We start from the raw sequence: 26,993 nt of genomic DNA, 5'->3' as shown, positions 1-26,993 counted from the left end.
TTTGGGAATGTTTCTCCCTATGCTGTATGTTTGAAGAGTTTGAGAAGGATAGGTGTTAGCTCTTCTCTAAATGTTTGATAGAATTCACCTGTGAAGCCATCTGCCCCTGGGCTTTTGTTGGAAGATTTTCAATCACAGTTTCAGTTTCAGTCCTTGTGATTGGTCTGTTCATGTTTTCTGTTTCTTCCTGTTGCAGTCTTGGAAGATTGTACTTTTCTAAGAATTTGTCCATTTCTTCCAGTTTGTCCATTTTATTGGCACATAGTTGCTTGTAGTAGTCTCTCATGATCCTGTGTATTTCTGTGGTGTCAGTTATTACTTCTTTTTCATTTCTAGTTCTGTTGATTTGAGTCTTCTCCCTTTTTTTCTTGATGAGTCTGGCTAATGGTTTGTCAATTTTGTTTATCTTCTCAAAGAACCAGCTTTTAGTTTTATTGCTCTTTGCTATCATTTCCTTCATTTCTTTTTCATTTATTTCTGATCTTATCCTTATGATTTCTTTCCTTCTGCTAACTTTGGGGTGTTTTTGTTTGTTTGTTCTTCTTTCTCTTATTGGTTTAGGTTGTTTATTTGAGATTCTTCTTCTTTCTTGATGTAGGATTGTATTGCTATAAACTTCCTTCTTAGAACTGCTTTTGCTTCATCCCATAGGTTTTGGGTCGTTGTGTTTTCATTTTCATTTGTAACTAGGTAGTTTTTGATTCCCTCTTTGATTTTTTCAGTGATCTCTTGGTTGTTTAGTAGGTATTGTTTAGCCTCCATGTGTTTGTATATTTTACAATTTTTTCTCTGTGATTGATATTTAGTCTCATAACGTTGTGGTTGGAAAAGATACTTGATACGATTTCAATTTTCTTAAACTTACCAAGGCTTGATTTATGACTCAAGATGTAGTCTATCCTGGAGAATGTTCCGTGTGCACTTGAGAAGAAAGTGTATTCTGTTGTTTTTGGATGGAATGTGCTATAAATATTAATTAAGTCTATCTGTTCTAATGTGTCATTTAAAGTTTTTGTTTCCTTACTTATTTTCTGTTTGTATGATGTGCCCTTTGGTGTAAGTGGGGTGGTAAAGTCCCCTACTATTATTGTGTTACTGTGGATTTCCCCTTTTATGATTGTTTGCATTTACCTTATGTTTTTAGGTTTTCCTATGTTGGGTACATAGATATTTACACTTGTTATATCTTTTTCATGGATTTATCCCTTGATCATCATATAGTGTCCTTCCTTTTCTCTTGTAATAGTCTTTATTTATTTATTTTTTTTTTTTCTGTGGTACATGGGCCTCTCACTGTTGTGGCCTCTCCTGTTGAGGAGCACAGGCTCCAGACGCGCAGGCTCAGAGGCCACAGCTCACGGGCCCAGCCGCTCCACAGCATGTGGGATCTTCCCGGACCAGGGCACGAACCCGTGTCCCCTGCATCGGCAGGCGTACTCTCAACCACTGCGCCACCAGGGAAGCCCCAGTAGTCTTTATTTTAAAGTCTGTTTTGTCTCATATGTGTATTGCTACTACAGCTTTCTTTTGATTTCCATTTGCATGGAATATCTTTTTCCATCCCCTCACTTTCAGTCTCTATGTGTCCCTAGGTGTGAAGTGGGTCTCTTGTAGACACCATATTTGGGTCTTGTTTTTGTATCTATTCAGCTAGTCTGTTTCTTTTGTTTGGGGCCTTTAATCCATTTACATTTAAGGTAATTATTGATGTGCATGTTTCTATTATCATTTTCTTAGTTGTTTTGGATTTGTTTTGTATATCTTTTCCTTGCTTTGTGCTTCCTGCCTAGAGAATTTCCTTTAGCATTTGTTGTAAAGCTGTTTGGTGGTGCTGAATTCTCTTAACTTTTGTTTGTAAAGCTTTTGATTTCTCCATTGAATCTGAATGAGATCCTTGCTGGGTAACATAATCATGGTTGTAGGTTTTTCCTTTTCATCAATTTAAATATATCTTGCCCCTCTCTTCTGGCCTGTAGAGTTTCTGCTGAAAGATCAGCTGTTAACCTTAGGGGCTTCCCTTGTATGTTATTTGCTGCTTTTCCCTTGTTGATTTTAATGTTTTCTGTGTTTAATTTTTGTTAGTTTGATTAATATGTGTCTTGGCATGTTTCTCCTTGTGTTTATTCCTGTATGGGACTCTCTGAGCTTCCTGGACTTAATTGACTATTTCCTCAACCATGCTTGGGAAGTTTTCAACTATAATCTCTTCAAATATTTTCTTATACCCTTTTCTTCTTCTTCTTCTGGGATGCCTATAGCTCGAATGTTGGTGCGCTTAATGTTGTCCCAGACTTCTCTGAGACTGTCCTCAAGTCTTTTCATTCTTTTTTCTTTTTTTCCTCTGTGGCAGTTATTTCCACCATTCTATTTTCCATCTCACTTATCTGTTCTTTGCCTCAGTTATTCTGCTATTGATTTCTTCTAGAGTATTTTTAATTTCAGTTATGTTGTTCATTACTGTTTGTTTGCTCTTTAGTTCTCTAGGTCCTTGTTAAAAGTTTCTTATATTTTCTTTATTCTATTTCCAAGATTTTGGATCATCTTTACTATCATTACTCTGAATTCTCTTTCAGGTAGTGGCCCTATTTCCTCTTCATTTATTTGGTTTTGTGGTTTCTTATCTTGCTCCTTTGTCTGTAAGATATTTGTCTCCTCATTTTTTCTAATTTACAGTATTTGAGGTCTCATTTCCCTAGGATGCAGGGTCGTAGTTCCTCTTGCTTCTGTTTTTGCCCCTGGTGGTGGGGTTGGTCCAGTGTCTCATGTAGGCTTCCTAATGGAGGTACTGGTGCCTGCGTTCTGGTGGGTGGAGCTGAGTCTTTTCCCTCTGATGAGCAGGGCCATGTTAGGTGGTGTGTTTTGGGGTATCTGTGAGCTTAGTATGACTTTAGGTACTCTGTGTACTGATGTGTGGGTTTGTGTTTTTGTTTGTTGTTTGGTGTGAGGCATCCAGAACTGGGAGCTGCTGGTAGTTGGGTGGAGCTGTGTCTTGCATTCAGATAGAGGCCTCCGTGAGAGCTCTTGGCAATTAATTTCCCCTGGGGCTGGGAATTCGCTAGTGGTGCAGTGTCCTGGACTCAGTGCTCCCACTCCAGAGCTTCAGGCCCTACTTCTGAACCCCACAAATCACTCTTCATGGCAATAAAGGGCATTAAAAAAAAGAAAAAAAGACTAAGAAAACCCCAGACCAATGGTTAAAAAGTAAAATTAAATAAATAGAAAGAAGGAAACAGGCACACACAGAAAAGAAACAAAAATAGAACCGAGTAAAGTAAATAGCAAGAGATCCAGCAGGCAAACAAAAGAACCCAAGAACGAAATCAAACAAGTAAGGAGAAAGCTGACAAAAACCCAAAACCAAAAAACCAAAGCAGAGTTCCAACTGAAGAATGAAGCAAAGAAACAAAACAAACCAGCAAAAATGATGTATATATATATAAAAAAAAAAGAGCAAGGGGAAAAAAGACAGAACAACAGAAAAGCAACGTAGAAAGAGAAATATTTTTAAAAAAGTAAAATAGAGGGTATATTAAAGAAAAAAAAAAAAAGACAAACAGAGCCCCGGGGAAATGGTAAAAACAAAATCAAACAAACAAAAAACGAAACGAGGAAACACGCGCACACATAAAAGAAACAAAAATAGAGCCAAATAAAACAAAAGGCAAGAAAACAACCAGACAAATAGAAGAACTCAAAAATGAAATCAAAGAATTAGGATTAAAACTAACAAAAACACATAATCTTAAAACAAAACCAAAGTAGTGTACCAAGTGAAGAATAAAGCAAGGAAACAGAAGAAATGGATAAAAATGATTAAGAAAATAATAGTTATAAAATAAAATGAAAAGGAAAAGCACAGGACGTCAGAAAAGCAAAGTAGAAATGGAAATATTCAAAAAAAAGAAAGAAAAATATATTGAAGAAAGGAAAATAAATACGGGAAAAGAACACAGAACAACAGAAAAGCAAAGTGAAAATAGAAATGCATAAAAAAATAAAAGTAAAAGATAAAAATATGTTATAAAACACGGAGATCCCAAAAGACTAAAAAAATCCAAAAAAGCAAACAAACAAAAAGCAAGAAACAAAAAAAGAAAGAAAAAGAAACCAAGAAAAAAAAAGCTAGAATCAACAACAGAATGAATCAAAACATAATAAAATTAATAGTAATAATTATGTTTCCCTGGGTGTCTGCTGTGAGTGTCCTTGTACATGCTGTGAGCCATAGCCCACCTCCACCTCCCCAAGAGGCCCTCCTCTGCCTCTGGGCTGGTCTCTGGACCTGCTGTGTGCCCTGTGGGGACCACTGTGACTCTGATCTGGCCCAGTTCCTGCATGTGCTTGCCCCCAAAAGCCACAGCTGCCAGAGATAGACAGTTTTCATTTGTGGGAATGCTCATTGTCTATTCAGATATTCCATAGATGTAGGGTCTTCCTAGCTGATCATGGGGATTTTATCTGCAGCTTGTACAGCTGATGGAAAGATTTTCGATCTTCTTCCTTAGTCACCCTATCCCTGGGGTTCAACTTTGGTTTTATACCCACCTTTGGGTGGTCCACCTGTAGGAGTCTGGTTCTGAGGCAGCCTTGGAACTCTTGGGTCTGCCTCTGTGAGGGCTGGGTGCAGAGGTGGTATGACTGCTTGGATCACGGGAGCACTAGTGGTGCCAAATGCACAGGGAAGCCGGCAGCCATGTGCGCAAGAGATATGGCCCTAGTGAGGGCCTTTTCTGGTGACCGGCATAAGGCATGTGAGGGCCAGCCCTCGCCGGGGTTTTTCTGGCACCTGGCAGTAGGCATGTGAGGGCCAGCTCTGAGGGGGCTTTTTTTATTGTCATCAGCAGGTGCCAGCGTGTGGGGAGAGAGAAGCTACAATAGTGAGTCTTCTCCCTGCCTGTGATTCAGCAATAGCACCCTGCTTCCCTGGCAGTCCAGTCTTCCTCCATAGGCATTCCCTACTGCAGATTTCCTCCCTCCTGTCCCCTCACTCCATCTCCCCACAGCCAACAGCAGTTCTTGTTCTGGGCCTGTTCTTCATTCCCCACGCACCAGCTCCCAGCCCCCTTGCACACCTGTGAACACACATCCCAATCTGGGGCACATAGGGCTGCAGTATGGACCATCTGTGCAGTTTTCACTCTGTCCTGTCTGCCGCAGATCGGCCACTTTTTCTTCCAGCAGCCTCAAATGCTTCCCTTCTGTCCCAATCTGTTTCCCCATCGGAGAGGGGTTTTCCCCAAATTCGGGAATCTCTCTTCTCCTTCAGCTCCCCCACCCCGGGGTGCAGGTCCCATCCTGCTTCCTCTCCTCCTCCTTCTTCCTTTTTTTCCATCCTACCCAGTTATGCAGGGATCTTTATAGTTCTTTCTGGTGTCCAAGGTCTTCTGATAGTTTTCAACCGGTGTTCTGTGAGTATTGTTGCATCTATAGATGTATTCCTGATGCATCGGTGGAGAGATGAACTCCATGTCCACCTACTCCTCCGCCATCTTGAATCCACCCAGCTCTCTTACTTTATATATGACTAACCTAAAGCACAGCAGTGTGAATTCCTTATGTCCCACTGGGTTAGTGCAGAATCCAGGTTTCAGACTCTAAGCATTTTTTAAAACTCTGGGTTCAAGTGTCATTACCAAGAGTATAGACTGGAGCCAGACTCCTGGGGTTAACATGCCAGCTCTGTCATTTGCAAGCTGTGTGTCCATGGGCAACTTAATTAAGCTCTTTGTGCCTGAGGTTACTCATCTGTAAAATGTGTAATAATATTACCTACCTCATAAAGTTGTCATGAGGATTAACTAAGTTAATATACATACAGCACTTAGACCAGTGTCTAGCAAGCAGTGTTAGCTGTTGTTTTTGTTACTGTAAGGCATCCTGAGTTGAGTTATATATGTGGCATAATTTATACATTGTGTTACTTCATACTTTCATTTTGAAATATAGGAAAATAGCCATTGTGCTTATAATACAGTTTTTATATTTTATCGGAATTACAGTAGATATTGATATTAGTGAAGGATATGGCCTGATTTCTCTGTGACTACCATATGGAATACTGAAAAGCGGCACTGAGATGTGGATATCTGGTGGTTGGCTAAGTCTTCTGTGACTCACTCCCACAAAGCAGCCATTCAGCAGATGTGCTTCACATTTGTGTTTTAGCAAAATTACACATTACTATGTTGAGTCTTGGGTTACTTACAAATAGTTAAATCCTCAAATACTAAAATGCTAATACAAAATATGTTCTGAGGATGTTAAATGGGAAAGTAGGTTCCCTTATCTAATTAACTCTGCATTAAAAAAAAATAGAAAGAAAACAGGTTGTTTATTTCAGGTTCCTCAAGGAATTTAATATGTTATGTTATCCTATCTTATGATTTTCTTAAAGGGCAATAAGATTTGTAGCAAACTTATTTAGTCCTGAGGCTGGTTGTTTTAGCATATGGTGATCTACTGGAGTTTGTAGAATAATAATCAACTGCCTTAGAATTGTTTTAATATGCCTCATTTATGAGTGAGCTCTTCCTTTATTAGGGCAGAGGATGTTCAGTTGAGGAAGGCATAAAATTCACAACTGATACCTTTCTTACTTATTGCAGACTTTTGATGCTATGTCCATTTTAACGTTGCAGTTATAGAATATATTACTGATGTTGCAGTTTGGACATAGAATATACTTTTGACTACTACAATTTGTATACTTATCTCACAGCCCTGAGCTTTTTTTTTATCATGCAAGGTTTATCATTCTCAGGAATGACTGATAGTTTTGTTACTAATGAGAAGGAAAACTGAGCATTACATTTTTGGTGTCCTAGTTGCAGGGTTGTGTTCTTTCTAATCTCAGCCCATTATACCACTTCCTCCTTAGAGCCTACCCTGATCTTTCCACACAGACTTAGCTGCCCAGTTCATCTTATTCATATAGGGTACCTTAGAACATTTTTGCTTCTTTTTACTATAGTGTCTTGTTTTCATGTCTGCCAGTTCACTGGATCATAGACTTCTTGAAAGTGGGTCTGAGCTTTTAACTTGAATTGCTTTTGGTGCCAAGTAAGTCCCAAATAAAAATTTTATTGAAGGAAGGAGAAAAGAATTCATGAGACTGACTGAATTAAAGGAGACAAAAAAGAAAAAAAATTCCTTTGTTAAAGTTTTTGGCCATGTAAAAGGCCAAATTCTTGTCCCCTAATTGACATATGAGTACCATTACACACAATAGAAATATATTTGCATCTATATCCATTTTCAATGAAATACCAGATTTTTTAACAGATAGAATAACAAGGTTTGTCTTTAAAATTACCTGCACGATAAATGTACTGCAAAAATACGGGTTTCATATTTTTCTAAATTATACAAGCTAAAAAAGTGGATTCACAAAATACAGTTTTGTCAACATACAGTTTTTATATAGGCATGCCTTTAGAATAATACTTCTTCAAACAACCTGACCTCTTGCCAGTTTGACTTTATTCATTTTAGGATTGTTACTACCATAATTGTTTGATAGAAATACACATATTTAGTTACCTGTATTATTTGATTAAATATCATCTTTGTTCATATGTACAACTTGAAAGTGAGAAAAATGTTTTCATTGGAAAATGGTGATGACTTTGTGCTTATAAAGGTTGAGACTTAATCCAGCCCCCAACCCCCTTCTCCAGGCTGAATAGCCAACTATGTGGGAATCCAGCACCATCCACCAGGGGGCCAGCACCAGCCCTGACCCTGCACCAGCTTCCCAAGCACCCAACCCTGCCCAACAGCAGGCCAGCACCAGCCCCAGGCCCCCCGAGCCCCACAGCCAGCCATACCAGGACCTGTTTTGGCCAACCAGCAGTCTGGTACCAGCCACAAGACTTCCTCAGCCCTACTACCAGCTGTGTTAGGACCTCACCCTGCCCACCACTGGGTGGGCAGCATCTGCAAGAGGCAAGGCCAGGCAGTCAACCAGGCTCAGGGTCAGCCCCACCTACCAGTGCATCCACAGTATTCAGCCCCACCACTACAGAAGGGCCCACACAGGCCACATGGGGGAAATCCCTAGAACATATAGGTCTGGTGGCCAGAGGGGAGTATGTGACGGGGTCCCATAGGACATCTCCTACAAAAGGCCACTTCTCCAAGATTGGGAAATGTAACAGACCTATCTAATACATAGAAGTAAAAACAGAGAATTAGGCAAAATGAGGTGACAAAGTAAGATGTTCCAAATGAAGGAACAAGATAAAACCCCAGAAGAAGAACTAAGCAAAGTGGAGCTAAGCAATCTACCTGATAAAGAGTTCAGGATAATGATTTTAAAGATGCTCAGCAAACTCAGGAGAAGAATGGATGAACACAGTGAGAAGTTCCAAAGTTAACAAACAGTTAGAAAATGTAAAGTAAAACCAGAGCTGAAGAATACAATAACTTAAATAAAAAATACACTAGAGGGAATCAAGAGTAGATTAGATGATACAGAGGAACTGGAAAACAGAGTAGTGGAAACCACTCAAACTGAAGAGAAAAGCGTAAAAAGAATTAAAAAGAAACTGAGGATAGTTTAAGAGACCTCTTGGACAACATCAAGCATATTAACATTCAAATTGTAGGAGAAGAGTGAGAGAAGGGGGCAGAGAACTTATTTGAATAAGTAATATCTGAAAACTTACCTAACCTGGGAAAGGAAGCAGACGTTCAGGTCCAGGAAGCACAGAGTCCCAAACAGTATCAACCCAGAGAGGACTACAACAAGACACATTGTAATTAAAATGGCAAAAGTTAGACATAAAGAGAGACTCCTAAAAGCAGCAAGGGAAGAGCAACTATTTACATATTTACATACAAGGAAACTCCCATAAGGCTATCAGCTGACTTTTCAGCAGAAACTTGGCACACCAGAAGGGTGTAGCATGATATATTTAAAGGGGTGAAAGGAAATAAACTACAATCAAGAATAATCTACCTGGCAAGGCTGTCATTCAGATTTGGAAGAGCGATAAAAGTTTTATAGATAAGCAAAAGCTAAAAGAGATAAGCACCACTAACCTGGCTTTACAAGAAATTTTAAAGGGATTTTATTAGTGAAAAGAAAAGAGCACACTAGAAATATGACAATTATGAAAGGAAAAAATTCTTGTTGGTAAAGGCAAATATACAGTAATGGTAGTATATCAACTATTTATAAGGCTAGTAGGGAGGTTAAAAGACAAAAGTAGTAAAACCATCGATATGCACAGTAAGTATTTAAGGGGTACATAAAACTAAAAGATGTGAAATATTATGTTGTAACATTGAACGTTGTGAGAGGAATAAAAATTCAGGATGGTTAGAATGAGTCTTAACTTAAGAGATCATCAACTTAAAATAATCATGTATATGTATAGGTTGTAATATATAACCCTCATGGTAGCCACAAATCAAATATCTATGATAAATAGACACATAAAAAAGGAAGGAATCCAAACATAATACTAAAAATAGTCATCAAATTACAAGGGAAGAGAGCAAAAGAAGGAGAAAAAAAGCAAGAACTACAAAAATAACCCCAAACAATTAACAAAATGGCAATAAGTATATACTTATCAATAATTACTTTAAATGTAAATGGACTGAATACTCAAAAGACATAGAGTGGCTGAATGTATAAAAACAAACAAACAAAAAACAAGACCCATATATATGCCACCCACAGGATACTTCAGATGTAAAGACACACACTGAAAATGAGGGAATGGTCAAAGGTATTTCATGCAAATGGAAATGAAAAGAAAGCTGGGGTAGCAATACTCATACCAGACTAAATAGACTTTTAAACAAAGACTGACAAAAGACAAAAAGGATGTTACATAATGACAAAGGGATCAGTCCAACAAGAACGTATCACAATTATAAATATGTATGTAGCCAACATAGCATCTGAATAGATAAAGCAAATATTAACAAAATGAAGGGAGAAATTGACAGTAACACAGTAATTGTAAGGGACTTTAACACCCCCACTTACATCAATGGACAGGGCATCCAGACAAAGTTAATAAAGAAACACTACCCTTAAACAACACATGAGACAGGATGGGATAAATATATATGTATAAAATGTTTGACCCCAAAGCAGCAGAATACACATTCTCTTCAGTGCACGTGGAACATTTTCCAGGATATATCACATGTTAGGCCACAAAACAAGTCTCAATAAATTTAAGGATCATGTCAAGCATTTTTTCCAACCAATGATATGACACTACAAATCAACTACAAGAGAAAAAAAAAAACTTCAAAAAATACAAATGTAGATTAGATTCCTGGTCTGGGAGCTAAGATCCCGCCTGCCATGTGGTGCAGCCAAAAACAACAACAACAACAACAAAGAATCGTGGAGGCTGAACAGTATGCTACTGTACAACCAGTGGGTCACTGAAGAAATCAAACAGGAAATTTATAAATGCCTTGAGATAAATTAAAATGGAAACACAACAATCCAAAATCTATGGGACACAGCAAAAGCAGTTCTAAGAGGGAAGTTTATAATGATACAAGCCTACCTCAGGAAACAAGAAAAAATCTCCAATAAACAACCTAACCTTACATCTAAAGGAACTAGCAAAAGAACAATAAACAAAGCCCAAAGTTAGTAGAAGGAAAGAAATCCTAAAGATCAGAACAGAAATAAGTGAATAAAGAGTAAACAATAGAAAAGGTCAAGGAAACTAAGAGCAGGTTCTTTGAAAAGATAAACAAAATTGATAAACCTTTAGCCAGACTCATCAAGGCAAAAAGGAGATTGCCCAAGTAAATAAAGTCAGAAATGAAAAAGTTACAATTGACACCACAGAAATATAATGGATCATAAGAGATTACTGCAAACAATGATACACCAATAAAATGGACAATCTAGAAGAACTGGTTAAATTCCTAGAAATGTCTAATCTTCCAAGACTCAATCAGGAAGAATAAAAATTTGAACAGACCAATTACCAGTAATGAAATTGAATCAGTAATCAGAAAATGCCTAACAAATAAAAGTCCAGGGCCAGTTGACTTCACAAATGCATACTGCCAAATATTTAAAGATTTAACATCTATCTTCCTCAAACTATTCCACAAAATTGTGAAGGAAGGAAAACTTTTGAACTCATTCTGTGAAGCCAGCATTACTCTGATACCAAAACTAGTGAAAGATACCACACATACAAAAATTACAGGTCAATATCACTGATGACGGTAGATGCAACAGTGAAAAGCTGAAAACGTTTCCTTTAAGATCAGGAGCAAGACAAGGATGCCCACTCTTGCCACTTATATTCAACATAGTATTGCAAGTCCTAGCCACAGCAGTCAGACAAGAAGAGGAAGTAAAAGGAATTCACATTAGAAAGGAAAAAGTACAACTATCACTGCAGATGACATGATACCATGTATAAAAAATTCTAAAGATGTGACCAAAAAACTGTTAGAACTAGTAAATTAACTCAGTAAAGGTGCAGGTACAAAATTAATGTACAGAAATTTGTTGTGCTTCTATACGCCAACAACAAACTATCAGAAAGAGAAGTTAATAATTTATTGACCGGAGAAGTATTAATACATCTTTTGCTACCCAAATGTTATTGACCAGAGACATATCAATATGTTTTTAGAGAGTGATACAATTAACATCACCATGCGAAGTTGTTAGCACTTAAAATTGATCAAGGTTTCATTATACAGCTTATTTTGCTCTGTTAGGTTTTTGTCCCAATCTTGTATATTATAAATACAAGTTAATTACCGTAAAATTTTCAAAAATGGCACATCGCGAAATTGAAGAATTTTTTGGTGAATTTTGTGCAGATACTTTCTCTGATTGTCCAAGTGACATATATGCTGGTGTCTCAGAAGATGATAGTTCTTCAGAAGATAGTTCTGATTCAGATGATGTGAATATTAGACCAACAAAAAGACAAGAAAACTTAGTGATTGACTCTGATGCGGAAAGTGAAAATGAAACGGTTTTAGAGAATGCTCATTTGCTTCTACAGAAGAGTGGATTGAAGACAACGTTTCACAGAAATTGCATGAGTTTACAGGTGTGTCAGGTGTAACTGTTGAATGTAATAACCCTCCAAGTGTTAGTGAAATAACAGAATTAATTTTTGGTAATGACTTTCTCGAGTTGGTTGCTTCTCAAACAAACTTGTGTCACCAACAGAATGAAAAATCATATAAAAAGTATAAGGCTTTAAAATGGACTGATGTAACCCATAGTGACATGAAGAAGTTTCTTGGATTAATAATTTTGATGGGACAAATAAAGTCACACTGGAAAGAATATTGGTCGACTGATCCCTTACTTGAAACACCTGTCTTTCCAAAGATTATGATGAGGCAAGGTTTGAACAAATAATGACATTTCTTCACTTTAATGATATCTCAGAAACTCCACTTCCTGCAGACAGAATTTCAAAAATTAAACCTCTTTTGGATTATCTTCTACCAAAATTTCAATCGACCTATATACCCAGAGAAGAGCTATCACTTGAGAAGGCAATGATAAAGTGGACAGGACTCAGATTCAAAACCTATAATCCTGGAAAATTTACAAAGTATGGAATTTTGGTCAGGATGGTTAGCGAAAGTGAAACTGGATATATATGCAACCTTGAGATTCACATGCATGAAGGAAAGAAACTGCAAGAAACAATATTATCAGTCCTACAACCTTATCTTGGTTCATGGCACCATATTTACCAAGACAATTGTTATAACAGTGTGTCCACATCTGAAATATTGTTGAAAAATAAAACCAGAGTTTATGGTACTGTAAGAGAGAATCATGGTCTACCAAACTAATTAAAGGAGAAATCTAAAAATCTACAGAGGGGAGAAATGACATTCTTATGGAAGGGAGAAGTGATTCTTCTTGTATGGAAAGACAAGAGGCCTAGTCCGCATGGTGACAACTATTCATGATGCCTCCATAGCATCTACAGGAAAGGAAGACAGGAGGACTGGCCATCTGATAACTAAGCCCACTTGTATATTAGAATATAATAAATATATGAAAGGAGTTGATTGATCTGATCAATATCTTGCAAACTTCAGTATCCTCTGGAAAACACAAAAATGGTATAAGAAAGCGGGTTTCTCTTTGAGTAATTGCAGTTTATTTAGTGCATTTAAAATTTATTGTAGCCTTAATGAACAGAATAAAATGACTTACAAACAATTTTTTTTAGCAGTAGCTAGAGAATAGGTAACTGAACATTCTGGTGAATGTAGTGGTGATCCCGCACCTGGTCCTTCTTGTGGCATTTCTAAAAGAGCCCCCCACAAAGATCCACCTTGTCGACTATCAGGTAAAATAAAAGAACATATTATAGAGGAAATAATAGCCACAGGACTAAAAGAAAAAAATGCTGCCAGAAAGTGTAGAGTCTGCTCTTCCAGGGGAAAGCACAGTGAAACATAGTATATATATATTTTTTTTTTTTTTTTTTTGCGGTACGCGGGCCTCTCACTGTTGTGGCCTCTCCTGTTGCGGAACACAGACTCCGAATGCGCAGGCTCAGTGGCCGTGGCTCACAGGCCCAGCTGCTCCGCAGCATGTGGGATCCTCCTGGACCGGGGCACGAACCCGTGTCCCCTGCATCGGCAGGCGGACTCCCAACCACTGTGCCACCAGGGAAACCCTATTATTATTATTTATAGGCTTAAACTGATCAAGTTCACTGAACTTGATCATTCAGGGAGAGTTAATGAATCAGGGCATTTTAAATTGAATAGAGGACTTTTTTTAGATTCTAATATAAAGGATGGCTTTTCAAAAAATAGGTTTTTATTTAATTGAATGAGTACTTTCAAATTACTTAAATTCATAATAGGTGTATCAGTTTCCTGTGGATGCTGTACCAAATTACCACAAGCAGAGTGGTTAAAACAATAGAAAAGTACTCACAGTTCTGGAGTCTAGAAGTCTGAAATAAAGGTGTGTGCAGAGGGTCTAGGGGAAAATCAGTTACTTGCCGCTTACAGCTTTCTGGTGGTTGCTGGCATTCCTTGGCTTGAGACCTCATCACTCCAGTTTCTGTGTCCATCTGTGTCTCTCTCTTCTGGGTGTTATGTCTCAAAATTCCCTCTGCTGTTCTCTTATAAGGACACTTGTCATTGCATTTAGGGCCCACCTGGCTAATCGTCTCAAGATCTTTAACTTAATTACATCTGTTAAGATCATTTTTCCAAATAAAGTAACATTCAGTGGTCCCAGAGATTAGGATATGAACATACAATTTGGTGTACCACCATTCAGTCCACTGCAAAGAGATGGGTATACATTTAAATTGTTTTCTAAGCTGGAAAAAGAAAACTTTTAATGTTTTTGCAGCATTTCAATTTCAAAAATTTAATCAATACTAAGCATTTTATATTTTAAGATGCATTTTAAAGAAATGAAAATTAGAATTATTCATATTTATTGACTAAGATATATGTATGAGGGACTATTTCACTCTTTTGCAAAAAATTCATTTATATTTACTTAATTAGCTTAGTAGCATATTTAAGTGACTGCCATTTTTTATTTTAGGCATTCTATTTTCATTTCATTTTAATTTTTGGAGAATTGTTATGCTATTAAACGGTAAGCTATATGATGACATGCAATAGAAACATAGGTATTTGTCATAATTACCTATGATAATTGAAGTAGTAGGTTTTCATTTTTAAAGTTTTGAATAAATGGTATTAGTTTAAATAAATTATGAGTGTAAATTATAAGATGTCTAATTTTAAAACATATTAAAATTGTAATTTTAATACAATATAATTCTGTGCTATAGAATATTAAACTTATTACTTACCAGCTGTTTCTTGACATCATTATTTAAAATTTTGACATAAATGGCAGATTGAGCAAAAATGGTGGCAATATATTTTGCACTGAAAATTCTCTTTGAGGCAGAAATATTTGCACAGTCTCATGGAATAAGTTTTTTTCTTATTGTTAAAAACTATGTCTATTCATCCAATATGTAAAATTGGAAAAAATTAAATAATAAAAATCTTTTCATCTTGCTGACACCTTCCTTCATTTCTTAGTGAGCTCCATATGAAGAGCATGTTGGAAATATGTAGTTTAGGCTTTCTAATAAGGAAAGTTACATACTTTTGACTATTAGCTGTAGCCTTCAAGTAAATTCCCTTTATTGGTTGGCAGATTTCATTCTTTTCCTCCCTTCATTTTTTTCTTTCTTTCTTTTTTTCATTTTTAAATATAAGCTTTTCCCCATCGAAAGTGGAATCATACTTCATGTGTTACTTTTTTTTTATTAGTTACCTATTTTATATATATTAGTGTATATATGTCAATCCCAATCTCCCAATTTATCCCACCACCCTCCTCCCTTCTAATAACCCAGAAGAATTTTTTTTTGAACTATAGTAGATTCAATTACTATATTAGTTTCAGAAGAAGGCATTTTTAAGGATCATTATGTTTTGGAAATATTTTCCAGAATAGACACAAAGAGTACAGCATTTAAGAAGGAAGAAAACTAGTTTTTATTTAGCATCTAACTTCATATGAGGCATATGCCAGGTATTTCATTTATTCTTAGAACAGGTCTTAAAGATTAGCATTTTTTTAGAACAACTCTATAGATTTTTTTTTTTTCAAGTAGGGGAGGAAGCAGGCACAGAAAGATTGAATAAATTGCTTTGTATCCCACATTTATTAAATGCTGAGACTGAGATTTGCATCTAGTTCCATCTCACTAAAAAGTACAGATCAGATGACAGTCTCTCCAAGCTATTCATAAAATGCCTCCTAATATTTGTTATCATATCTTACATTTTAAAGTAACAACTCTCATGTAAACCTAACTAAGTACATGGTCTGGGGTTAATCCTGGGAGGCCTTTGGCCTGGCCTCTACAGGCCTTGATTCTGTATTGCAGTAGTCAGTGCACAGACATTAGGCCTAAAGTGAGTCTTTCCACATGATGTATGGTTTTATAACTGTCACCTTTGTGCTGAAGTAGAGATGACAGAAATGTCAAATCACATATTTAAAATATGACTTATTAAAAACTAACTTCAGCTCTGCTTCAGAATTTAAGTATGAAAATGTTGAATTAGAGGAAGGACATAAATTAATGAAAGTAAAAATATCCAGGCCTTCATTTATACTTTAAAAATATGTGAGGGTTTGGTTTACAAAAATGAATAATAACATAGTTAGGTTCCCATTGCCACTAATCCTTGTAGTATATCAATTATGGAATTTCAAAGGAATTTTTACTTGCTCAGATGTTAATTACTTAATACCAAATAAACATTCCAGGACTAATGTCTTCATGGGTTGGATTATGTATAGGGAAAATATTGCTGAAAAAAGATCAAAAAATAGAAGTTTGTGATTTGTTGTCACCTGTCTTCCTATAGTTATCTTAAAATTGTCATAATTATTTGTTTTGATGTCAGAGAAAAACAACTATTGAAATAATGTTGAAAATACTGTTTGTAACTATTCCACAGAAAAAAAGCATTAATCTCTAGTAATTTATGTGTACTTTTTATAAGTTTCTATTTCCAAAGGATGAACATAGGAGAGAATAAGAGAGAAAATTGTCTATTGATATGCTTCAGTTTTTTTTTCCATGTGAGATATCTCGAATGTCTGCTAAATGAGTTTCTTTTTTAAATCCTGAGTGATCTTTATAGCAAACACAAATTCTAAAATTATAACAGTCTATTTTATTTTTGATATATCTACTAGCCACCAAAAAAAACCCAATAAATGTTGGAAACCCTTATTTGAAAGCCAGTTTAGTACATCTTTGGAGTCTTAGCTTCCAGTAATGGGCTGATGATATTATGCTTGTGAAGCAAGGTTGTCATCTAGTGGTGTTTTCAAGTAGTACATTCTTCAGAATTAGCTCTCTAATGCATCTTTAGCATTTTAAAGGAAATGCTTAACAAAAACAAATCTAGGTTTCAAATTTTCAGAATTTAAACAGTTTAAAATATTTTACATTATATATGACTTTACAAAGGATTATCCCTAGAACCTTTTCTGATGTCCGTATCTTAATCTTTAATATTGGGCCCCCAGATTTTTGTCTGGCCACTGAATTGTTGAAGTTTGAGTAATACAGATGTTAATCATGATGTATCAAGGCATTTCATAATGCTTCATGTCTCTACTGAAGTTACTTGCTTAGAAAAAAGATCCTTATGTAGTACTAAGCAGATTTTATTTTTTACTTTTTGCATATTTATCCTTTCCATTTTTGTGGAGGTTAATTTTTTGAAACATTTGCACATAAAATGTTAAGGTTTTAAGGTCTTTGCTTTTGGTGTTTTTATTTTTGTAATATAAAAATTTGGAAAGTTAGCAGAGAAGAAATTAAAATAGATTTTCCCATGTGTAGAAAAAATTTAATATCATATTAGCTAAATGGTGGAAGTAATATACATTTGTGCATGCAAAGAAATCATAAAAGCTAAAAACTGAAAAAGAGATGCATTTTTAAAGATAGTTTATATTTGAATAAAATAAATCTTATATAGAAAATAGTTCACTCACTAAGATGAACACTAATTACTTGTTACTTAGAGGTCCTTTATATAGTACATATCTTTATTTGATCCATTCATACATAAACCATAGAGAAAATTAAATTTTAAGCTAGTGTTGACTCAGGTCCTTATTGTAATTGTTGGAATAAAGATTGTGGTATTCATTTTGGCATAGTAGGTGGCCACTTAACCTAAAGAAGGGAAGAAAATGGTAGTGATAGAAGTGGTACTTTTTTAGGGAAATGAAATAAAAGACCTCTTTTTTCCTTTTTTGCCATTTGGGTCATAGGACTCCCCCCTTCTGAATTACTTTTAATAGAATTCTGATCCTCCTGTTTGCTGTGCTTAATACCATAAATTCATTCAACTTAATGCTGGTGTACCAAGTTACATTCTGGTTGGTGACTCCCCCCCCCCCCCGCGCCCCCTCACCAATGTATTTATAAATTGTATTGAGTATATTCATTTAGTCTGTACCAGGTTATTTGAAGCAAATTTTGTGCCCCAGTTTTTTAAAAAAGTATTTATTTATCTGGCTGCATCAGGTCTTAGCTGAGGCACGTGGGATCTTTGTTGCCACGTACAGGATCTTTAGTTGCGGCATGTGAGATCTAGTTCCCTGATCAGGGATCAAACCCGGGCCCCCTGCTTTGGGAGCATGGAGTCTTAACCACTGGACCACCAAGGAAGTCCTTGTGCCCAAATTTTTATTAGCCTTGTTACCTTAACTAATCTTATTACTCTGTGGTTCATAAATAGGAGTTCATAAGCCATTTTCCTTTATCCTAAAGGAGGGAATTAGCAAGTTATCATTTCAGTGTTTTTGACTGGGTACAGCAAAAGCCTATAAGAAGCCTATAGCAAAACCCAAAATTTTCAGCAGGCATGTTACAGACCACTTACACTGTGGGGCTGGAAACAGGATATGCAGAGTGAATAGAGAGACCTTTGGGTAGTTTTTAAAAATTATTTTTTTAATGTCCTGGGAATTTTCAGTAGGTTGGCAATGTTCATATTTGCTAAGATGAAAGATACCTTTTAATATAAGTGATTTTAAAAATTACCTGTCATGTTTTATTCTCTCCTGTCCCTCTATTGGCTTGAGTAATTGGGAGTTAGTTATTATTTTCTTTGTAGCTAAGTAGGGATTCATTTATAAAATTCCCATTTTGGTATTTGGATAACCTATGTGGGCTAGTAATCTCAATGTACCAGCAAATAATCATGTATAGATCAGAGACCACAAAAACCACATGAGGCCATGTGATTTGGGTTTTCTTCAGAGACAGTTAAGACCATCCTGTAGCAGTCATTGTCCAGATATGTCCTTTATTTTTGATTGAGTCCCTATCCATTTGGGAAGAATGTTTTCACTCTTGATTTCCTTATTGGCATTTTAAAGAATTTTCATGTGTCATCAGCCTAATTTGTATGCGTGATAATAGATTCTGTTTTTGATTATCTTAGGAATTCATGTCTCAGTTCAGACTTGAATGGGTATTCATTGCTTGGACGGGTACAGGTAGGTGGAGGGGAAGAAAACTTCAGTGTGCTTTTTTAGTATTTCTGGCCAATTAGAACATTTTTCCCCCTAAAAAATATATGTAGTCTGGAAATCTAGGTAAGGATGAGTTATCATATGTGCAGTTTGAAGATAATTTAGGCCAAAGTAAATGATTTGATGATAAATCCCGTAAGAACACTATTTACATGCACAAATATGTTTATTGCTGTACAGGAGTCATACAAAGTGACCTAAAAGACAGTTCTTTTTCTCTTTTGCTTGAAAAGGATGTCAGTCATGGATATTATATCATTTGAGAGACACTTAGGGCACAACCCTGCATGTCAAAGACAAGTTGAAAGTGTATAAGAGCAAACAAACAGATAACTGAAATAAACCAATATGATTAATACGTACAAAGTGTGTGTGCCACATGCAGACTGAAGCCTGTTTTGTTTGGCTTGTACATTGCTTTGCAAAAAACGAAAAGCTAAAAATGAGATCTGACAATGGCTGCTTAACCTATCCTCATACAGATAGTCACTGGAGCGCCCCCTTTAGACGGGCGTGTACTCTTCAGTTTGTTGCTGCCCTCCTCATTATGTGTACATCATAGTCAGTAGTTAAGTTAGACTCAAGGATTTTACCTACTTCCAGAGGAATGGATCAAAGGAAAATTGGCACTCTTTTCCCTTGCAGTTAGGAATCCACTTACTGGTAATGGTGATCCACTATCTGGATCTAACAAGTGATATTGAAACAATAGTATTTGTTTTTATCACAGTTTTCTGTCAGTTGAGACTCTTGAACTGTAGTTTGGGAATGTCTGTTTTATATGCCCAAGTAACTTTAGAACATGAGGTAAAGATGGTTTTAGCAGTGAGACCCTTCTTATTAAATATATTTTCATTATTTGTAATAGGAAACCACCTCTCCCCCAAATTGGTGGATAGTAATTAATTTTAAAGCTTTTACTTCTTAAGTAAGAAGAGTTGCTCAGTGCTAAAATTAAATGACTCTGAGAAAGTCAGAATTTTAACATTTATTTATGAAAATAAGAAGCACTTTCCAAAATCTTTTAAAAAAATTTGAGTGTTTATTAAACTGTAATTTAAAATAGAATTATTTGAAGGTAAAATTAAGGAGAAATATTAGTCTATTCCGTGAGTATCATGTAGGAATTTAGCCCTTTAGTGCCTTGCTTGTCAATAAAATGTATTCCGATGTATTTTTAGTTCAGAATAGTAATGAGTGGTTTTATAATGTTACTGTGCTCAAATCTCCACCAGAGGAGAAAAAAAGTGTGTGCTTTGGGGGCTGTTGTAGTCAACAAGAGCTCTCTGGGGTTTGTTTCTTCTATTTAAGGTCCATGCCCTTGGTTTTGCATGCTCAAAGACGGCACACGGGAACTGATTATGACTCACTTCCCTTGAGGTCCATCGTGCAGATGTGCACAGGGATCAGATCTGACACGCCTGTGCCAATTTTCAATTCCTTTTTTTCCCAGTGACCACATTAAGGCTGGTGAATCGTGTGTTGTTTTGTTCTTTCAGTTGCTGTGTTCCTGTTGTGCATCTTGAAGCGGATTTGGACATAATACCTTAGTTTTATCACATTTTTTATTCATTGATGATATTGGAGTCTTAAATGTTTACAAAAACAGAAAGATTAATTTATAAATCTCAAGTTACAGTTAATTTAGATTTAGTCCTGTGAAAATGGTCCAGTATTGACAGAAGGATCACCAAGATGTTACTGGGGAGACCTGTGAATGGGTCTCCTGTTTCTTGATAATTACAAAGTAAAGCTGTGAGGCTCAAGTCCTTTGATTTTTATTTATTTATTTATTTATTTTTAATGTGAAGGGTGAGGAAGGGAGACTTGTAAAACTTGGAAATTGAGACTGAGCCATATTTTATAATTTCTTATATTCAGGAAGCCTTCTCCAGGCATCGTTTGGAAGAAATCACATGATATTTGATTTATACATGGATGAAGTCAAATTTACACCCCCTTATCTCTTCTGCCTTCAGAATTTTTGTTAGATAGATGTTTCCTTTTTATATTTTGCAGGATAGGTATTTTTATTGTTGTAACAATTTTTGAATCTCTTAATCGTAGTTAATATTAGTTCCCTGATCTTTTGCTATGAAACTAGGCCTATTCTTATTTAATATACTTCGGAGACACTGATCGAATTTACCTAGTTGTGCTTTTTTGTGTGTGTGGGTAAAGTGTCTACTTGATTAAAAAATTGATCTGTATAGATGTTGACTTTTGTTTATGAGAAAAAAATCATATTCCTGATATTAGCATTAGTTGTTGATAAATAAAAATAGTGTGTTGTAATGAAAAGACTGCTAAACTGGGAATCAGGAGGCATTTTTGTTTTAACTTTTCATAGCTTAAGTTTGTATTTTGGGGCAAGTTTAGGTTAACATCTTGGGGCGTTCTTCATCTGTAAAATTGAAGAGTTAAACTTTGATTATTTTTTAAGATCATTTCCAGTTCATGTGACATCCTATAATCTTTTAATTCTAAAGAGTTGCCTTTCTAGAAAACAAAAGTATTTTATTAGTCATTGCATATTATTTCCCCACTGTAGGAATTTTGAAAGTTGTGATTTTGTAATTACTCAACATTTAGTCAACATTTAATATAGCACCCATATCCCTCTATGCGCTGTTGCTTCCTACAGTAAATAAAATTCGTCTCAACCTATACTGACCTCTCATCTCTTCCCCATTTTCCAGCCGTAACGTTCCAAGTTATTACCTCTAGAATGTGCTTTATACTTTTTACTTCCATACTATTCCCTTTCTGTGCACTCTTTTCCATTCTGCAGCCACTTTGAGCCCCCATAACATTTTGTTTATAGTTATTTTGGCATTGTATGATAGCTGTTTACATGTTGTGTTATTCTTTATGTGAGACTGTAAACTCCTTGAAGAAAGATGTTTATTTTTCATCATTTTACTGATCTTATTACTGATTCACATAGTGCTTTTCACATAAAGGGGGAGTTAATTAATATTTGTAGAACTGAGTTTGTAAGATGGTTAGTGCCGGATACAGTCAATGGCTATGAATGGTGACAAATTATCAGGGTAATAAGGAAATGAACTTAGCCATTCTGAATTAAAGCAGTGTTTTAGCCATCTCTGCTGACTGCAAACATTGTATTCCATGGTCACTCATGTACTATTTATTCCTGCCTCCCATCCATTCATTCTTACTGACTCATCTACATACTTAACACTTCTATTTTTCTCTGTAGCCCACTTAACTCCTTGCCTTCATTCATCATTGTAGTTTAGCACTGCCATGGTCTTCAACTTTTAATAGTATCTAACTTTTTTTAACACATTCTTGCTTTGATTTATATACACATTCCTTTCTTTTACCTCCTTGATCTTATGCATAGGTTTATCAGCTTTAATTTTCTATTGCTTTTTGTACTCTCCTATTCACATTTCTTTTCACTTGTCCTTTTACTTTTGAGAAATCATTCATCCTATGTTTCTTAAAGGTATATGCTCTTAGGTTGCTGTCTTCAGGTAAAGTTTACATTGACAGGTGTCTTAGAATCAGCCTGATTCTAAGAATCAACCTGAATCAGGTTGGGGTTGATGGTGGAATTGCTGGCCATCAGGAAGAGCCGGAGTTAGCTCTGTCAGACTAGCACTCCTGTATCTTTTTCTTTTTTCATCTTTATTAGAGTATAATTGCTTTCCAATGTTGTGTTAGTTTCTCTTGTACAACAAAGTGAGTCAGCTATATGTATGCCTATATCCCCTCCCTCTTGGGCCTCCCTCCCACCCTCCCCATCCCACCCCTCTAGGTCATCACAAAATACCGAGCTGACCTCCCTGTGCTATACAGCAGCTTCCCACTAGCTATCTGTTTTACACATGGTAGTGTATATATGTCCGTGTTACTCTCTGAGTTCATCTCACCCTCCCCTTACCCACAAGTCCGTTCTCTAAGACTGTGTCCACAAGTCCGTTCTCTAAGACTGTGTCTCTGTTCCTGCCCCGCCACTAGGTTCATCAGTACCATTTTTCTAGATTCCATATATATGCGTTAATGTACGGTATTTGCTTTTTTCTTTCTGACTTCCTTCACTCTGTATGACAGACTCTAGGTCCATCCACATCACTACAGATGACTCAATTTCGTTCCTTTTTATGGCTGAGTAATATTCCATTGTATATATATGTACCACATCTTTTTCATCCATTCATCTGTCTATGGACATTTAGGTTGCTTCCGTGTTCTGGCTATTGTAAGTAGTGCTGCAAGGAACATTGGGGTACATGTATCTTTTTGAATTATGGTTTTCTCAGGGTATATGCCCAGTAGTGGGATCTTTTTTAGTGGGAGAATGTCTACAGTGGCAATGCTAGCATCAGACCTTTGGTTAAAGGAGTATCTGATACTGATTACAAAAGATGCTGAATGTTAATGGGCATTTTTACAGGTGGACTTTTGGGGGGATGATATCTGAATTGTAGAATTTATCAAAGAATTTCAAAATGACTGTATTGGGTGTGGGTGAATTGGTAGAGATGATTTTTCCCCCCTTTGGATTCAATAATCTTTTTACTCTTGAATTAATTATTATCTGCTACAGATGTATGGTTGGTTTGGACTGAATAAAAAATAACAAAGGGCAATAAGACAATGAGTAAAAAAAACTGAAAAGAGACAGGAAAAGTGAAAGATATAAGGTAAAAAGTTGCCAATCTTTGTGCTATTTGGAGTCAGTAGTATTTATTGAAAGATTCTTGGGAACATTATGTTAGAGAAAGGGGACTTGAGAAGATAATGTGAGAAAGGAGCCCAGAAGAAAGTTTGTTGGACTATATTTAAATCTATGTTGTTTTTGGTTCTATTTTTATAGCACATCTTAATCTCTTAAGAGTTTACTGTATTACTAAATATTTAAATTGGATATTGTATTTGTATAATAGTAAAGAGGAGCTCATTCATTCCTTAAGAAGTATATTGATGGTTAAATAGCTTTTCTCAGAAAACATATGGATACTTTTATTAACACAGTATCCCTTTAAAGATATAAAAGAGGAAAAATACGCATTGTCTATCCTGTTCTATCAGATAGTAAATAAACAGGGAGTATCCAGGATGCTTTTTGCCTCGTATTTGTAGTGGAAGCATTTTATAGTAGAGAACAAAATTACATGTAGACTTAAGAAAATAATTTTGGTTAATTTTGATTTTAGAAAATACTAAGCCATTTATTTTATTTTAACAGGTATCTTTCAGATGAAGGCATTGAAGCATGCACAAGTTCTCCTGACAAAGTCAATATAAATGACATCATCCTGATTGCTCTCAATGTAAGTTTTATTTATTAACTTATAAATGTTTTAAATCTGGAAGCTATATTTATGAAAAATATCTCATAGAATAAACTATTATTCAGAATTCAATGAAAAAGGGAAAAATGCAGTTAAAACTCCTTTTTTTTTCCACCCTGTGATCCATTACAGAATTTCATTACATTTACAGTAGCTATGTAATAGCAGTAAAAACTGATCATATTCATGAAAACAAATTGACATTTAATTTACATAGAAACTCTAGCTAGGTTATAGCTTCTTGACAGTTGTATTTTTTCTTTCAAAGTAACTTTTCCTGTTGATAAAAGTAGTATATATGGTACCATACGACTACTTCAGAAAATACAGAAAAGTAAAATAATAAAAACAAATAATTACCGTTAATGTTTTGGTGTATATTTCTTTCCAAGCTCTTTCCCTCTACCCATTTGTATAGTTGTATCTTATCTATAATTGGGATTGACTTTTGGATGTTTTTGAAGAGTTATAAAAATTGTTTGAAGTACAGCTGTAAGTAAATTAATATTCTTTTTTCAATCTTGCAGTTACCCTATGGGAGTTTTTTTTGTATCGCCTTTGCAGTCACAGTCTATTAATCAACTTCATATACTATGATACATAATCAGTGAAATTCAGAAGAGAATTACTGTCTGATAAATCCATTATGTCACTGCAAAGTAGGTTTAGCATAAAGCAGAAAGGGCGACAACTGATAAGAGCATATGAAGTATAAATAAATATATAACTGTGTATAACTTTTCAAATTACTTAAATTTATATTTACATAGTTAAACTTGGGTTTAAACATAAAATTTATATTTTGAAACCTGTGATTTTTTTTTTTAGCTGCTTTGAAATTTTATTCAGTAAGACCAACAGGTTTTTTTAGAAATTATGTGTGTTATCTGTGACTACAAATGGGAATAGACACTTTAACTTCCCTTGATTTGCACCCAAATTAGTGAATTTTATTTTCAAAAAATGGTATAAAGAACCCTAGTTTCGGGCTTCCCTGGTGGCACAGTGGTTGAGAGTCCACCTGCCGATGCAGGGGACACGGGTTCGTGCCCTGGTTCGGGAAGATTCCACATGCTGTGGAGCGGCTGGGCCCGTGAGCCATGGCCACTGAGCCTGAGCGTCCGGAGCCTGTGCTCCGCAACGGGAGAGGCCACAGCAGTGAGAGGCCCGCGTACCACACACACAAAAAAAAGAACCCTAGTTTCTTTGTTTATTAAAAAAAGTCCTAAAGATGATAGGAAAAAGGCTTTGTGACAATCTTCTGTTCTTCTTTATTTTTCTTATTTATATACATAGGTAAATAGCATTGAGCTATGTATAAATTGGGTATGAAACTAAGTAAAATAAGTCAACATGAAGTATTTGTCCTGTGTACATAAGAGGTACATGATTATTATTATCTTAGTGAATTAGTCTTTACAATTTTCTTTAAAATATATAGTTAAATATTGCAGTCCAAAGCTATTATGCGATATAATAGGATTAAAAAAATACTTTTAATCGGGATGAAGTCTACACCAGACAAATAAACTAAGGTTCAAGTTTATAACCTTTAAATAAAATCAAGTATATACAGTGTTTCTGTTGAAGTTTTTTAACTTTCGAGTGATTGTGGGATGTTAATCACTAATTGAGAAAGACTTGCATTATTAGTTCTTACATATAACTTATTACATATTGGGAGAATAATCCATGCATAAGCTTGCTTATGTTCTCTTCCGCCAGTGGGAACACACTGAATTTGTTCCTTTATCTAGCAGTGAACAAAGCAATGGTATGTATATGGTTTTCCTGCCCAGGGAAGTCCATTAGGCTATTATTGGGCTGTTAAGAAGGTACTCTCTGCTTAGCATGAAATAAAATTCCAGACTCCCCCCCTTAAAAAGCAGGTGTTTACCATAGATCACATTGTTAACACAAATAATTTAGGCCGTGAACCACAGTTTCAGTTAGGGAATGCCAAGTGCCAAGTTCCCAGATGACACCTTCGGGCCAACTTTGTAAGCTGGCCCTTCTAAAGATAGCAGCCTCAGAGCTGCTATGTAACTCTTTTCTGCATGGGTTTTTATGTTGAAAGGAGGGAGGTTCTTAATTTTTTCCTCTGTAGAATGAGGAGTAAGGGTATTAAGAAATAACCTTGAAATTCAACATGTAGTTTTGCATTCAAATTCCTGAATTATTCAGAAAAAAATTAAATGATAGCCTAGTCTTAAATTACTAAATAATATGTAACAGTAAAAATTTTGAAGATTATTTTTAAATTTGTTTTAAGATTCTGTGTAATACAAAATGATTTGCCTAATAGATATTCTGCTGAACTTACTTGAAGAAATAGTCAGGAATCTTTTGTGCATGTGCACACGTGCGTATTATATATTTCTCCTGCATAACTGCTTATTCACTATAAATGTATTTTTGGACCCAGTTATCCTAGTGACCCTGATATAACAGCATCTGAATCATAGAATTGCCTTTGCAGAACTCATAAATTGACTTTATATTTAGGATGTTTAAAGATTTGGTAGGTCATTTTCATCTTGCTAAAAGAACAATGAAAT

At 35.7% G+C, this 26,993-nt stretch overlaps 1 protein-coding gene across 1 annotated transcript in view; it reads left to right on the top strand.

The window, feature by feature from the left end:
- Nucleotides 1–26,993, top strand: part of TDRD3 (tudor domain containing 3) — a 197,858-nt gene that overhangs the window by 55,921 nt on the left and 114,944 nt on the right. The window contains exon 2 of the mRNA XM_004279927.3: nt 24,330–24,414. Coding sequence (XP_004279975.2) covers nt 24,330–24,414 — 85 coding nt within the window. The remainder of the gene's footprint in view (nt 1–24,329; nt 24,415–26,993) is intronic.

This window comes from Orcinus orca, chromosome 18 (assembly GCF_937001465.1).
Source record: "Orcinus orca chromosome 18, mOrcOrc1.1, whole genome shotgun sequence".
Classification (NCBI taxonomy): domain Eukaryota; kingdom Metazoa; phylum Chordata; class Mammalia; order Artiodactyla; family Delphinidae; genus Orcinus; species Orcinus orca.
The sequence above is the reverse complement of the archived record's forward strand: the minus strand, read 5'-3'. Positions and strand labels throughout refer to the sequence as shown.